Below are 13,450 nucleotides of genomic sequence, written 5' to 3' on the forward strand. Positions count from 1 at the left end.
GTTTCGATATAAATACAAAAATCAATTTGATTAGGGAGACGCCATTTGGAAATTACATATATTCGTCCGTAAGAGAATACTATAACTCTAATATATTACCACCCGCAAGAAAGTAATATAAAAGTAACCAATATTTACACATTTGGTAAGCTTATACAATCATTTTACATTTACATGCTTTCTCCTTACAATAGTTATCATAGTTTGTAGCAGCATTAATTTCACAAATATGAATAACATTTATAAATACATATAATGTTTTTTTCAATTATAGTAATTTTTGTCACAAAAAATTTAATCTTGTTAAGGGGAACTGCAGTATTGGTGTGTTACACCATCATACCTCTTTAATCCTTAACCCTAGCCAAAATTATATATATTCTTTTAATTGAAATATAGTTATCCAATTACCTGGAATGAGTGAGTATTAGAATATATACAGTTATAGGGCTTACTTCTAAAACCGTAGGAGGAATTCGTGTACGAAAAAAAAAAAAACAAACAGACAGAAGCTACTACTTTATTATAGTATATATATATATATATATATATTTATATATATACATATATGTATATATATATGTATATATATACATATATATACATATATATATATATATGTATATATATATATACATATATATATATATATATATATATTTATATACATATATATATGGAAAAGGTGTTAGAGAAACGCGGGTTGGAGCGTGAATAATATATTCCTGACGTTTCGACTACAAGTCTTCTTCAGAGTGACAGACAACCTATGTATACAGTATGTGTACTCTCCTTACGGTTCAGCCCTCTGGACGTCTCAGAATTTCGCATGCTGATTGGCCCGATTTTTCATCTTCCATAACCAATCTGGCGGGTGTAAATGGCAGATTGACAAATTCTTTTTTTGTGGTCGCTGACCTCTCCCAGTGTTATGCATGCGTACTCGACCAGCTTTCTCATTTTCCTCTCTAGCCCGGTACAGTTAGGGCTTGCCTCTTTCCATTTTGGTAAATGCTCGTGTGTGTCCACGTGCACTACCAGAGAATTTGAAGTCCTGTCATGTCGTAGATCGTTCTTATGTTCTATTAGTCTCTTTGTCAACCCCCGCGACGTCTCACCGTAATACGTTGCAGGGCATCCACTACATGGTATTCCATATACTATGCTATTCTTATTGGTGTGCTGTTTTTGTTTGTTTATTAAGACGTCCTTTATTTTACGCCCGGATTTGTATGCTATAAGGACGCTTGCTTTAGCTAATGAGTTGGTCATGACGTCCAGCGGGTTGAGCCGTAAGGAGAGTATATATACTCTATACATACGTTGTCTGTCACTCTGAAGAAGACTTGTAGTCGAAACACCAGGATTATAGTGATCTCGATCCAACCCGCGTTTCTCTACCACTTTTTCCACTTATCTGTCTTACTTCATAGCAATGGATATATATATATATATATATATATATATATTTGTACACACACACACACACACACACACACACACACACACACACACACACACACACACACACACACACACACACACTATATATATATATATATATATATATTTTTTTTTAAGTAGTTGCCTCTGTCGGTCGGTGTAATTGTTTATTTGTTAGTTTGTTTGTTTGTACACGAATTCCTCATTGGGTTGTAGAGATATACCCCCATAACCGTATATATTCTGATACCCTATCACTCCAGGTACTTGGATAACTGTTTCATTTCGAAAAAAAAAATTATAGTTAGGGTTATGGGTTAAAGTTAGGAGGTTTATGTAGTATCCCATGAAGTCGCGTAGAGTTAAGAATTAATATAATTAAACAAACCATTGTATGTTTCCATAGATATTATATACATTTGTGAAATTAATGTTTCCACAAACCATGATAGTTTTTATAAGAAAAAATCATGCAAATGTAAAATGATTGTATATTTTTACCAAATGTTGAAATATTGCTTATTTTCATTTATTCTAGTGCGGCGGAATTTTATTATTTACAAACTCTTCCTAAGTTTTTCCAAATAATTCCCTATAACAGTATATATTATGAAGATAAAGTAGATACATTTCTTCACCTTTTAGCTGTAGGCATTTATTGTCAATCCACACACACACACACTCACTCAAGTACGCAAAAGAATGTGCACATGATATTTGTACTTGTGTATGCATGTATTTTCAAACTAGGGTTTCCCGACCTTCGGGTAGGGGGACGCACATCTAGGAGGGGGAGTGTTTAAAGCTGCCAATACAATTAAAAATAAACTTTCCGTAATTTGGGTAGTCTCCTTATCATTTGCGGACACACCCCTGAAAGCATACGGGAGAAGTTGACCATCGAAATGCCCGAGGATTCAGCAGCTGTAAATCCTCTAAGGTAATAAATTCTCCAAGGTGATAAGTCCTCCAAGGTAATAAGTCTTCCAGTTAAGCAGTAGTCGTCACTCAGGTCAGGTCAACCAGGTAGCTGCTTCAGTTAGCGATATGGCGAGTGAATGTGTCACTGTGTTCAGCGCCGAAGAGGTACAATCTCTACTTAATAGAATTGAAGCCTTGGAGGATGCTGTTAAGTGCCTTAAAGAGGAGAATCGAGTTCTCCGCTCGAAGGCCCATATTTCGGAAGACAAAATTAGCGATGAGCATGGATGGAATATGGTGAGAAATAAGATGCGGAAAAGTGGAAAAAAGACCTCACCAGCCCCATTGAAACGCAAAAACTCGTTTCAAGTGCAGGCGAATCTACAGGAAGAAGGAACTAATGAAATCCAAGAGAAGAAGGAAAGGGCAGACGCTGGATCCCTGCCCACAGGTAAGATTTTGGTAGTAGGAGACAGTCAAATGAGGTATTTAGACAGGGTTTTCTGTGACAAAGATAGGAAACATAGGACGCAGGTATGTTTTCCCGGCGCGGGTATAGGACATGTTAGAGATAGAATTGAAGAGTGTCTAGTAGGGGAAGGTAAGGACCCAGTAGTTTGCTTAAGTGCCGGAGGAAATGATATAGGCAAGTTAGGGAGTGAGGAATTATTTGCGCGGTACCGGGATGCGCTAGACAAGATTAGAAATAGGGGAGGTGCTCCTGTAGTATGTGGAATCCTTCCGAGGCGTAGAGTTGGAGGCATGTGGCATTCCAGGGCTATTGCAATGAATTGTAGGCTGGCAAAACATTGTAAGGCCAATGGATGGGCATTTGTCGACAACTGGGACCCCTTTTATGGAAAGAATCACCTATACACAAGGGACGGCGTGCACTTGTCTCCCAGAGGATTTCAGCTCCTTGCTGAATCCCTTAAGCGAGAAGTAGGCATCCTACAGGGTTTTTTCGGGTAGATTATGTGGGAGTAGGGGGGGAAGTATCGGAGTATAGTGTAGGCAATAGAAACAACTTAGAGGACTGTGTAAAAAATCACCAAACCAGGTGGAGGGAAGATAAACTTAAAGTTTACTATACAAATAGCAGGAGCATAATTAACAAAATTGATTTGCTGCGAGGTAAAGCATGCGTAGAAAATTTCGATATTATAGCTATTACTGAATCCTGGATCAACATGGCTGATAAACATTTCCTTCCGGAAATCAAAATAGAAGGATATAAGTTTTTTTTTTTTCATAAGGATAGGGTCGGCAGGAATGGGGGAGGTGTAGCACTTTTCATTAAAAATACATTAAACTATATTATCAACAATTCGATTGAGGAAGAGGACTGTACGGAATCTATTTGGGTAGAGATTATAGGCAAGAATAAGAAAGTTATTATTGGCGTCTTGTATAGACCTCCTAACCTCAGCATTGAGCAGACTGATTCCCTGATTCATGAAATTCGCAGAGCGTCCCAGTACAAAAACGTTGTAATCATGGGAGATCTTAACTATAGAAACATTGACTGGGAAACTTTAATAGGAGATCATGAAACGAAGAAATTCCTAGATGTGGTGCAGGATAATTTCCTAAAATAAATGATTACCGATCCTACGAGGGTACAAAATACCCTGGACTTAATTCTAACAAATAATGAGCACCAAATTAGCAGCGTAATAGTGGGAGATAGTCTAGGCTTTAGCGATCATCAAGAAATAAGATTTAATCTTATTTGGGAAAAATTAAAAAGTACGAATCACGTTCAAGTACTAGACTTCTGGAAAGCAAACTTTGACAATATAAAAACCTATATGAAATTGAATACGAAAAGCCAGGCGGACGTCTCAGACGTTCTCGATTCTCGTTACGGGGCTGGTAGTCAGGTCTGAGTCACGGAGGGTAATATGCATACCATAGGTCAGGTCTGGGTCACGGAGGGTAATATGCATACCTTAAGTCAGGTCAATCGGGGGCGAGGGCCCAACAGTCAGATCAGTTATTTAGATGAAATGTATAACAATCTAACTGATTTAATTATTAATGCACAAAACACATTTATCCTCCTAAAGTCAATACGGAAAAATAATAATACTTCCAAATGGATGACGGACAGATTGAAACATGAGATCGGAATGAAAAGGGTACTTTACGTAGAAATAAAAAATGAAGAATCACACCTTAGATCAAGATATAACGAAATGGCAAAGCTGGTTAAAAGGAATACACGTTCAGCGAAACGTAATTATGAAATCAAGGTTGCCAGTCAAGCAAAATCCAACCCAAAGGGTTTCTTTCACCTCTATAGAACAAAAAATAAAAAAAAAAGAATAGGACCAATTAAAAACGATGAAAATTTCATGATAGAATCGGAAGAAAAAATGAATGAGGAGTTTAACAATTATTTTCTATCGGTGTTTACTAATGAGAGGTTAGATAAAGTACCTGACTGCTATCTGATTTTCAGAGGGGATGAAGAAAGTAGTCTAACTAATATCAGCATTAGTAAAGAAGAAGTAGTCAAGCATATTGACAGACTTAAAGCTACAAAATCTCCGGGTCCAGACGAAATTTTTCCAAGAATGCTTAGAGTGTAAATTCGAAATCTGTGACCCACCCACATTCTCTCTCATTTGTCTGAAATAATCTTATATATATATATATATATATATTATATATGTATGTATTATATATATATGTGTATTATATATATATACATATTTATATATATATATAATATGAATATAATATACATACATATATATATATATATATATATATATATATATATATATAATGAGAAAAAGTATGTTTAAAATTAGGATTTATATTTTTTTCTACAAATATTGATCGATACAATTATTGAAAAATGTAAACCTGACACACACATACGTATATATGTATATATATATATATATATATATATGTTTATATATACATATATATATATACATATGTATATATATAAATGTATATATGCATATATTTATATATATATATACATATATATATTTATATATATATACATATATATATTTATATATATATATACATATATATACATATGTATATATATATGTATATGTATATATATATATATATATATATATGTCTATTTATATGTATATATATATATATATATTATATATGTATATATGTATATATATATACATATATATAATATATGTATATATATATACATATATATAATATATATATATATATATATATACATATATATGTGCAAGGTTGAACACAAAGAAAAACTATTAATGCAGAGCGATTTCGTGTATTCACTTCATCAGTTGCAAATAATACATAGTGAAAGATACAAAGGTGCAGAATATATAGGTGGGAAACATAGGGGACGTGGAGACATCCTGGTGAGAGAGGTGAGGCAGTACCCATGGACTAACCGTCCGTCCGCGTTTACAACGGGTACGGAAATATCCTACGTGTCTACAATCTATACATCTTATAAAGAAAAAGAAAAACAAAATTATAAGATGTATAAATTGTAAACAAAAAGGACATTTCCGCACCCATTGTAAACCCGGACGGACAGTTAGTCCATGGGTACTACCTCACCTCTTTCACCAGGATGTCTCCACGTTCCCTATGTTTTCCACCTATATTTTCTGTACCTTTGTATCTTTCACTATGTATTATTTCGATTGAAGATGTGAATACACGAAAGCGCTCTGCTTTAATAGTTTTTCTTTGTGGTCAACCTTGCATTTTCATGAACACACTCTTCCATTGTTTTTCCTGCATACACACACGCACACACACACACACACACACACACACACACACATACACACACACACACACACATACATATATATATATATATATATATGTATATATACATATATATATACATATATATATATATATATACATATATATATGTATATATATATATATATATGTATGTGTATATATACATACATATATGTATCCACATATTTACTTATATATACTTTTATCTGTGTACCTTTTTATTTATAGATTTATTATATCATTTTTTTTTTTTTTTTTTTACTTATCTATTTGGTTATGATTTATTTTCTTTTTTCATAGTTAAAGTCCGCCCAACGACTTCAAGAAGTGGTTAGTGTCTCATAACTCTACGAGAGCACAATTAAAGAAGTATTTGACATGAAGAAATGTGTATGGGGACTCCTTTTTCTGGCCGGTAAGTGAAACTTAAACGCATAAACAATATTGACCATCTCGACTTTCGTCACTTTGAAACCCACATTATTATAGTAACGATCGCACAGCAAGTGTTCGGAAGTTGCATTAATAGAAAAGAATGGGTTCAAAGGCCTCAACATTGAAAATATAAGTAAGGTGTTGATATACATTTCACTATGGGATTGATAATTATTCAATAAACAGGTCAAGGATTAGATAATCTAATGTAATGAGTCGGTGAGGTCTGAGCGTGTTAGGTCTGAACGGGTTAGGGCGTCGTTACATGCGCGAAGGTCGAGGTGAAGGTGGTTCTAATCCTGCCACCGGCGAAGTTGAACCAAGGACATTTTTCATTAAATTCCACACTAGAAAGTTCTCTGTAAGGAGCACCGTCCTAGCATTCCGATGGGAGGAGTTTGTGACGTTAGAACAGACTAATGAGCCAATCAATTAACTGGTCAAAATAGAGAAGAGAAAACAACAAATAAGTAAAAGGGCAGGTAAACAAATATATACACAATGAACAAAATAATGTTCAAGTAAATATGTGAATGAATTAATAAATGAGATAAAATACAAATGACTAGATATAAAAGAGAAATAGACATATAATTAAACATATAAATAAATGGATACATGAACAGATAATTAAGAGATAAGTTAATCAAAGTATTCATAAATAAATTAATAAACAAATTAATAAATTATCTATTAAGATAATAAACATTTTTATTATCTGCAAAAAGATTATCAGTGCAGAAAATAGCATCATTTTCAACATAAGATATCAATCAATGAATTATTAATTACAGATCTAAATAGATAAATGAATAGATAAATAGATAAACCAGTAAGTAAATAAATAGATAAATAAATAGATAAGAAATTATTTAGTAAATAAATAGATGAATGAATAAGATAAAAATAGATTAATAAACGTAAATGAATACATAAGTAAATAAATAAGTAAATACTCAAGCAAGTAATTATGTATACAAACAAATGAATAATGATTGACCTATTTTAGAATAGTTCATAACTTATAAGATATTTTGTTACAGCGGCATTGTCAGCGGTCCAGTCTCAATCAAAATATTGCGGTAAGTACAAGAGAAAATATTTTTGGACAAATAAAAATTATGAGGTCTTATAAGGTCACATGTTTGAGCGGCTAAAACATGTTAACTAAAAATACCCCGGCATGTACCCATATTGTGACTCCTAACTTCCTAGTAGCAAGTTCGAGTCCCGCACTACTCTCCTCCTGGCGCGGGGTCCTTATCTTTCTTCTTCGTCAGAATGGCCAGAGCTTTGTAAAATAATCTTAGGAGGTAAAGTGCGAACCGAGTCATAATGATGATGGAGAATTCTATTACTGATTTGTTAGTGGAACAGAAACGTAATATCAGTGTGAAGTCTTTACAAAAAAAAAAAAAAAAAAAAAAATCAAGCTCTTTTACATATTTAATATTTCCCCCATACTAGATAAAGAGAAAAATGTCAAGCAAACTCAAACAACAGAAAGAAATATAAGGATCCTACACCAAGGCTACTTTATCTTGCTACAAAACAAAATTTCCGAAATATAACTGTCTTTAGAATTTTTGATATTGTTAACAAATCATCCCTTTTTTTCTTGAAAATCTTTCGTCGCAGGCAACGAGAAGTGTCCAACATTCTACAAGCAAGTGGGCAGCAACTGTGTCTACGTTACTACCAAGACGAAGCTGAACTGGCAGGAGGCGAGGGAGACGTGCCACAGTATTGACGGCGAGCTTCTGAGTCTCCCTGATGCCAACTCTTTATGGGAAATCAGTTTGCACCTGCAAGTCTTAGGTAAAGGTTCCTGGTTTCCTCTCCTCTCAAGTCAAATTACAAGCAATGCGGATTCCGTATACAATACGTGTATATATATATATACATATATATATATATATATACATATATGCATACATATATATATATATACATATATACACACACACACATATATATATATATATATATACATATATATTATATATATATATATGTATATATATATATATACTAGTCAAATCACCCGGGCGTTGCTGCGGGTAAATGGTGATTATTTGAATTTTGATAGAATTCGTGGAGAAAAGTTACACTATCAATATAACTAAATGGAAAAGGTAACAAAAATAAAATGTTAAGAAGGTAAGAAAAAAAATTCACTTGAGGAGGGAGTCGCCCTTCGGAAATAAAATATACATATCCAAGTAGCCTGGGTCATGGTGAATAAATATGGTTTCCGGGGAGTTCGTGAACAAATAAACAGACAGACAGAGGCTACTACTTTTTTATAGTAGATACAAATGAAAGATAGTTACCCAAGTACCTTAGGTTATAAGGTTTCACAATATATATGGTTATAGAGGTCTATCTGTAAAAACCTAGGAAGAGTTCGTGAATAGTCCCTAACCTAACCATACCCCACCTAATTCTAACACTAACCCTAACCAAAATAATCTTTTTAATTAAAATAGTTATTCAAGTACCTGGAGTGATAGGGTATCAGAATATATATAGTTATTTGTGTATATCTCCAATAACCTTAGGAGGAGTTCGTGAACAAACAGACAGATATACAGACAGAAAGACAGACAGACAGACAAACAAATAAAAGACAGTTATCCAAGTACCTTGGGTTATAAGGTCTCAGGATATATATGGATATAGGGGTCTATCTACAAAAACCTAGGAGAAGTTTATGAGTAATCCCTAACCTAACCATACCGCACCTAACTTCAACCCTTAACCCTAACCAAAACAATTTTCAAATGAAATATAGTTATCCAAGAACCTTGAGTGATAGGGTCTCAGAATATATATGGTTATGGGGGTGTATCTCCAAAACCCTAAGAGAAGCTCGTGAACAGACTATCAAATAAAGAAATTGAGAGACAGACAAATGAAAGATAGTTATCCAAGTACCTTGGGTTATAAGGTTTCAGAATATATATGGTTATAGGGGTCTATCTACAAAAACCTAGGAGTTTGTGAATAATCCCTAACCTAACCATACCCCACCTAACTTTAACCCTTAACCCTAACCAATTATTTAAAGTGAAATATAGTTATCCAAGTACCTGGAATGATAGGGTATCAGAATATATATGGTTATGGGGGTCTATCTCCAAAACCCTAGGAAGAGTGTGTGTGTGTGTGTATGTGTGTGTACGTGTTTGTGTGTGTGTGTGTGTGTGTGTGTGTGTGTGTGTGTGTGTGTGTGTGTGTGTGTGTGTGTGTGTGTGTGTGTGTGTGTGTGTGTGTGTGTGTGTGTGTGTGTGTGTGTGTGTGTGTGTGACGTGGAGTGTGTACGTGTTTGTATGTGTGTGTGTGAGCGTGTGTGCGTGTGTGTAGCTCACAACTCTACGATAGGAGCACCCGTGACGTTGGTTACCATAGATGTGGTAACGTGATCCTCGCGAATGGTGGAGAGAGTTCCTTCTAAAGCAAGGCAACGAACACGAATAGAGTTAGGCTGAGATAAAACGTCAAACCCAACTGGAGCACCTGAAATGTGCACCGGAACTCGAAATCTACTTAAAAGTCCAACACGATGTTCTCCAACAACAACAGCAGCACAAGAAAGAGTAAGAGAGTTAGAGCGAGGAGGTCCTTACGAAGGCAACTGTAGTACCTCATTATGCACAGGAGTGGAATCACAAAAGGAAACTGGCCTATCTGTTGCAGGAGTAACAAAATTACCTAAAGCCAATACACGGAAACTGGAAGATATGTCAATCCCATGCGCTGTAGGAACATCAATGCCCAAGAGGCAATCACACATAAGAGCAATATCAGATACAACAAAAGTGACATGGAAAAATGCAGCATGTAAGGAAAACTTTAAGGGAATGGGAACATACCCAAGAATAGGCAAGGGAGAACCTTCTATTGAATGCAAACTATTACAAATTGGAGATAAAGGGAGATTGTACAAATCCCGGAGAGCTTCATAAACTTTTCTACCTATGAGACTACATTCTGCACCAGTATATACAGTGACTGAAATAGATATATTCTCTTTAAGATATTGCAAAGTGAGTAATTGAGAAAACTCAGCAGCCACCAAGGTACCGGACATTACTGGTCAAACCTTTGGGTTGTGAAACGGGCGCTGGTGAAAATGGAACTGAGACTGTCTAGGGTGATGAGAACTCTCAGCTCTAACTCTCAAAACCTTAAAACACGGATCATTCGAGTGTTTACAAGGACCATGGATATAACAGTAGCTAAGATTATTCTGCGTTTCTACTCTAGAGAGGTCATGCGTCACATTAGAAGAAACATCAGATGAATTCCTACGGACAAGGGACTGCCCTGACTTGTGTACCTGGCGTGTGCGGCGAAAACAAAAATTACTCGAATGGCTTGACCTGTTACAATAGGTATACGTAAGGAGAGGAGGGGTAAATATAGACGGAGGGGAGCTGTGAGTAGAAACTGAAGACTGAAGGGGTGGAGGAGGAGAGCTAGGAACATTAACATGTTGCTGAGCATCGGTAATACACAAGGAACCAGAAGGCACTCCCCCTAAGTTTACATAAAAGTCTTGTTGCGGAAGATAGTAGGGTCGCATCTGTCTTATAGCTGAGAGAAGATGCTGCTCTCCTCTCAAAAGGCACCAAAAAGGGGATGTAGAACAGAAATTCCAAAATAAAGTGTAGCTTATTTAAAGTAATACTGCCATTATCAACCCACTCTGAGTGGGAGAGATAATTGAGGAATCCAACAACAATTTTGATGGCTTGGACCTGAGGATGCCTATAGCCAAGAGTGTCCAATTTGGATGTAAGAACATTAGCCAGCTTAAAACACAGTTGAAAGGAATTGCCTACAGTTGTATCAGAAATATTTTTAAGAAAATTAGACCGAAATAGATCATAATTGTAATCCAGAGACACAAAGTAGACAATATCTCAGAAGCCAATGAATTAGACACAAGCTGTGACCTCACGAAAGAACTTTTCTCAGGGCCTGGAAGCAAAATTTAAGCAGAAGGTAGGTGTCGGAAAACCACATGGGAAAAAATCTGGCGCGCTCGGAGAATACTATTCTTGTTCCCAATCAACCCACTCCACCCCCAAAAAAAATCACTTGTAAGAATTGTTCCTAAACACTCAATGTAAATACCTGGCTGAAAGAGAGAGAGAGAGAGAGAGAGAGAGAGAGAGAGAGAGAGAGAGAGAGAGAGAGAGAGAGAGAGAGAGAGAGAGAGAGAGAGAGAGAGAGAGAGAGAGAGAGAGAGAGAGAGAGAGAGAGAGAGAGAGAGAGAGAGAGAGAGAGAGAGAGAGAGAGAGAGAGAGAGAGAGAGAGAGAAAGGGGGTGGGAGAAAACACGAACACACAATACCACGAAATTGGCTAGCCATAGATCTCAATTTTTCAAGGTTCAAAAGTAGCGCTCAGAACACGTTAGTGCACAAAATAAAAATTTCTAAATATTGTTTTGCACGATGCCACCATATTATTAGGTGGCTATTGAAACCAAATAAGTACAGAACAATGTATTTATCACAATGCGACAACCACCACAATCAAAATATATGTTTACACCATGGTGGCGAATAACTGCGTTGCGTGGATGCAGCTTAGCTTGGCGGGAAGCATAAACGTCCGCATGGTTTCATTACAAAATGGGTATACGGAAATGCAAATAAGTAATACAATTACAAATACAGGATAATTATTCAAAATTTTACAAATACATAAGGGAGAAAGCATGTATCTCCAGATCTATTAATACATACTCACAATAATCACTAATATATGTACACCATAACACACTTGACTGTCTTACATTTAAACATCATGACCATATAGCAAACTCTTTTATTTTCCTATTCTAGGAGTATCTAAAAACGACTTCTGGATTGGTGCCAACGACCTGGAACGCGAAGGCTCATGGCGCTGGATTAAAGACAAGTCGGATGTGATTATGGGTATTCCCCTCTGGGGGTTGGCTAATCAGGGTTCTTCTGATTATGAACCCCGTGGAAAAGAGAAACAGAACTGTGCAATTCTTTCTAAGCATTACGGAGGTCATATGAATGATAGAGAATGTCACTTACAGTTCTTTTTCATTTGTGAATATGTGGGCAAGTAAACAAAGTGTGTCACTAGGGCGAGCGGCATACCGCACGCACAATGGTTCATTTATTACCAGACAAAATTAAAATTGTTCAACACTTCCTGGGACTAAAAAGACTATAGGGTCTTCTTTATTTGTATCTTAATTCTAAAAATATACATTTCTAAGAGAAGTTCATGTGGTTTTACTTTTGTAATACTCAAGTCTAGATACATGTATTGTCTCTTTATACTCATTTTGCTATGTGATCAGTCTTACATTTTTTTGTAATGTTATAAACAATAAAGTAAATATATCAAAAGTCCAACCTATATCTTCATCCACGGCATCGTTTACTACCACTGTGCAGTTCCACTAAATATTCTTTATTTTGATCTGTCTTTCATCTTAATTAAGAATGTCAAGTCCTTACCGTGAATAGAATCCTGTGGCTGTATTGTGTCACTCCCTTGTTTGAATTAAGTCTCCTGTTCGTAATTTTAAGGCATGCCTTATGTGAATATTATGTGTAATGTATGTGTTAAATTGTATTGTATTTAATAATGTATAAATGTGTATTTCTTGAAATGTTAAACATTGCGCAATACCCCTTGGTTAAAGCGCGACTCATTACGTATTATTAGATGACCCCAACCTCAGAAACGTAACATAATTTGGTGGGAAAACTCATTCTGTTTTCACATTGTCAGAATGTCTTTAAACCACCACTTTACTTATGTTTTACCATCCCCAGAAACGTAAGGGCAAAGCATATAGCAACCCGGAGAGA

At 35.5% G+C, this 13,450-nt stretch overlaps 1 protein-coding gene across 2 annotated transcripts in view; it reads left to right on the forward strand.

Annotated features, from left to right (window-relative positions):
• LOC143017444 (perlucin-like protein) overlaps window positions 1-12,982 on the forward strand; it is a 36,657-nt gene extending 23,675 nt beyond the window's left edge. For both annotated transcript variants that reach the window (XM_076172189.1, XM_076172188.1), the window contains exons 2-5: window positions 6,448-6,562; window positions 7,626-7,664; window positions 8,221-8,400; window positions 12,440-12,982. In XM_076172189.1, coding sequence (XP_076028304.1) covers window positions 6,526-6,562; window positions 7,626-7,664; window positions 8,221-8,400; window positions 12,440-12,696 — 513 coding nt within the window. In that variant the 5' untranslated portion in view covers window positions 6,448-6,525 and the 3' untranslated portion in view covers window positions 12,697-12,982. The remainder of the gene's footprint in view (window positions 1-6,447; window positions 6,563-7,625; window positions 7,665-8,220; window positions 8,401-12,439) is intronic.
• Window positions 12,983-13,450: the final 468 nt, after the last annotated feature.

This window comes from Oratosquilla oratoria, chromosome 32, assembly GCF_046742065.1.
Source record: "Oratosquilla oratoria isolate Oo_2021 chromosome 32, ASM4674206v1, whole genome shotgun sequence".
NCBI classification, from domain to species: Eukaryota; Metazoa; Arthropoda; class Malacostraca; order Stomatopoda; family Squillidae; genus Oratosquilla; species Oratosquilla oratoria.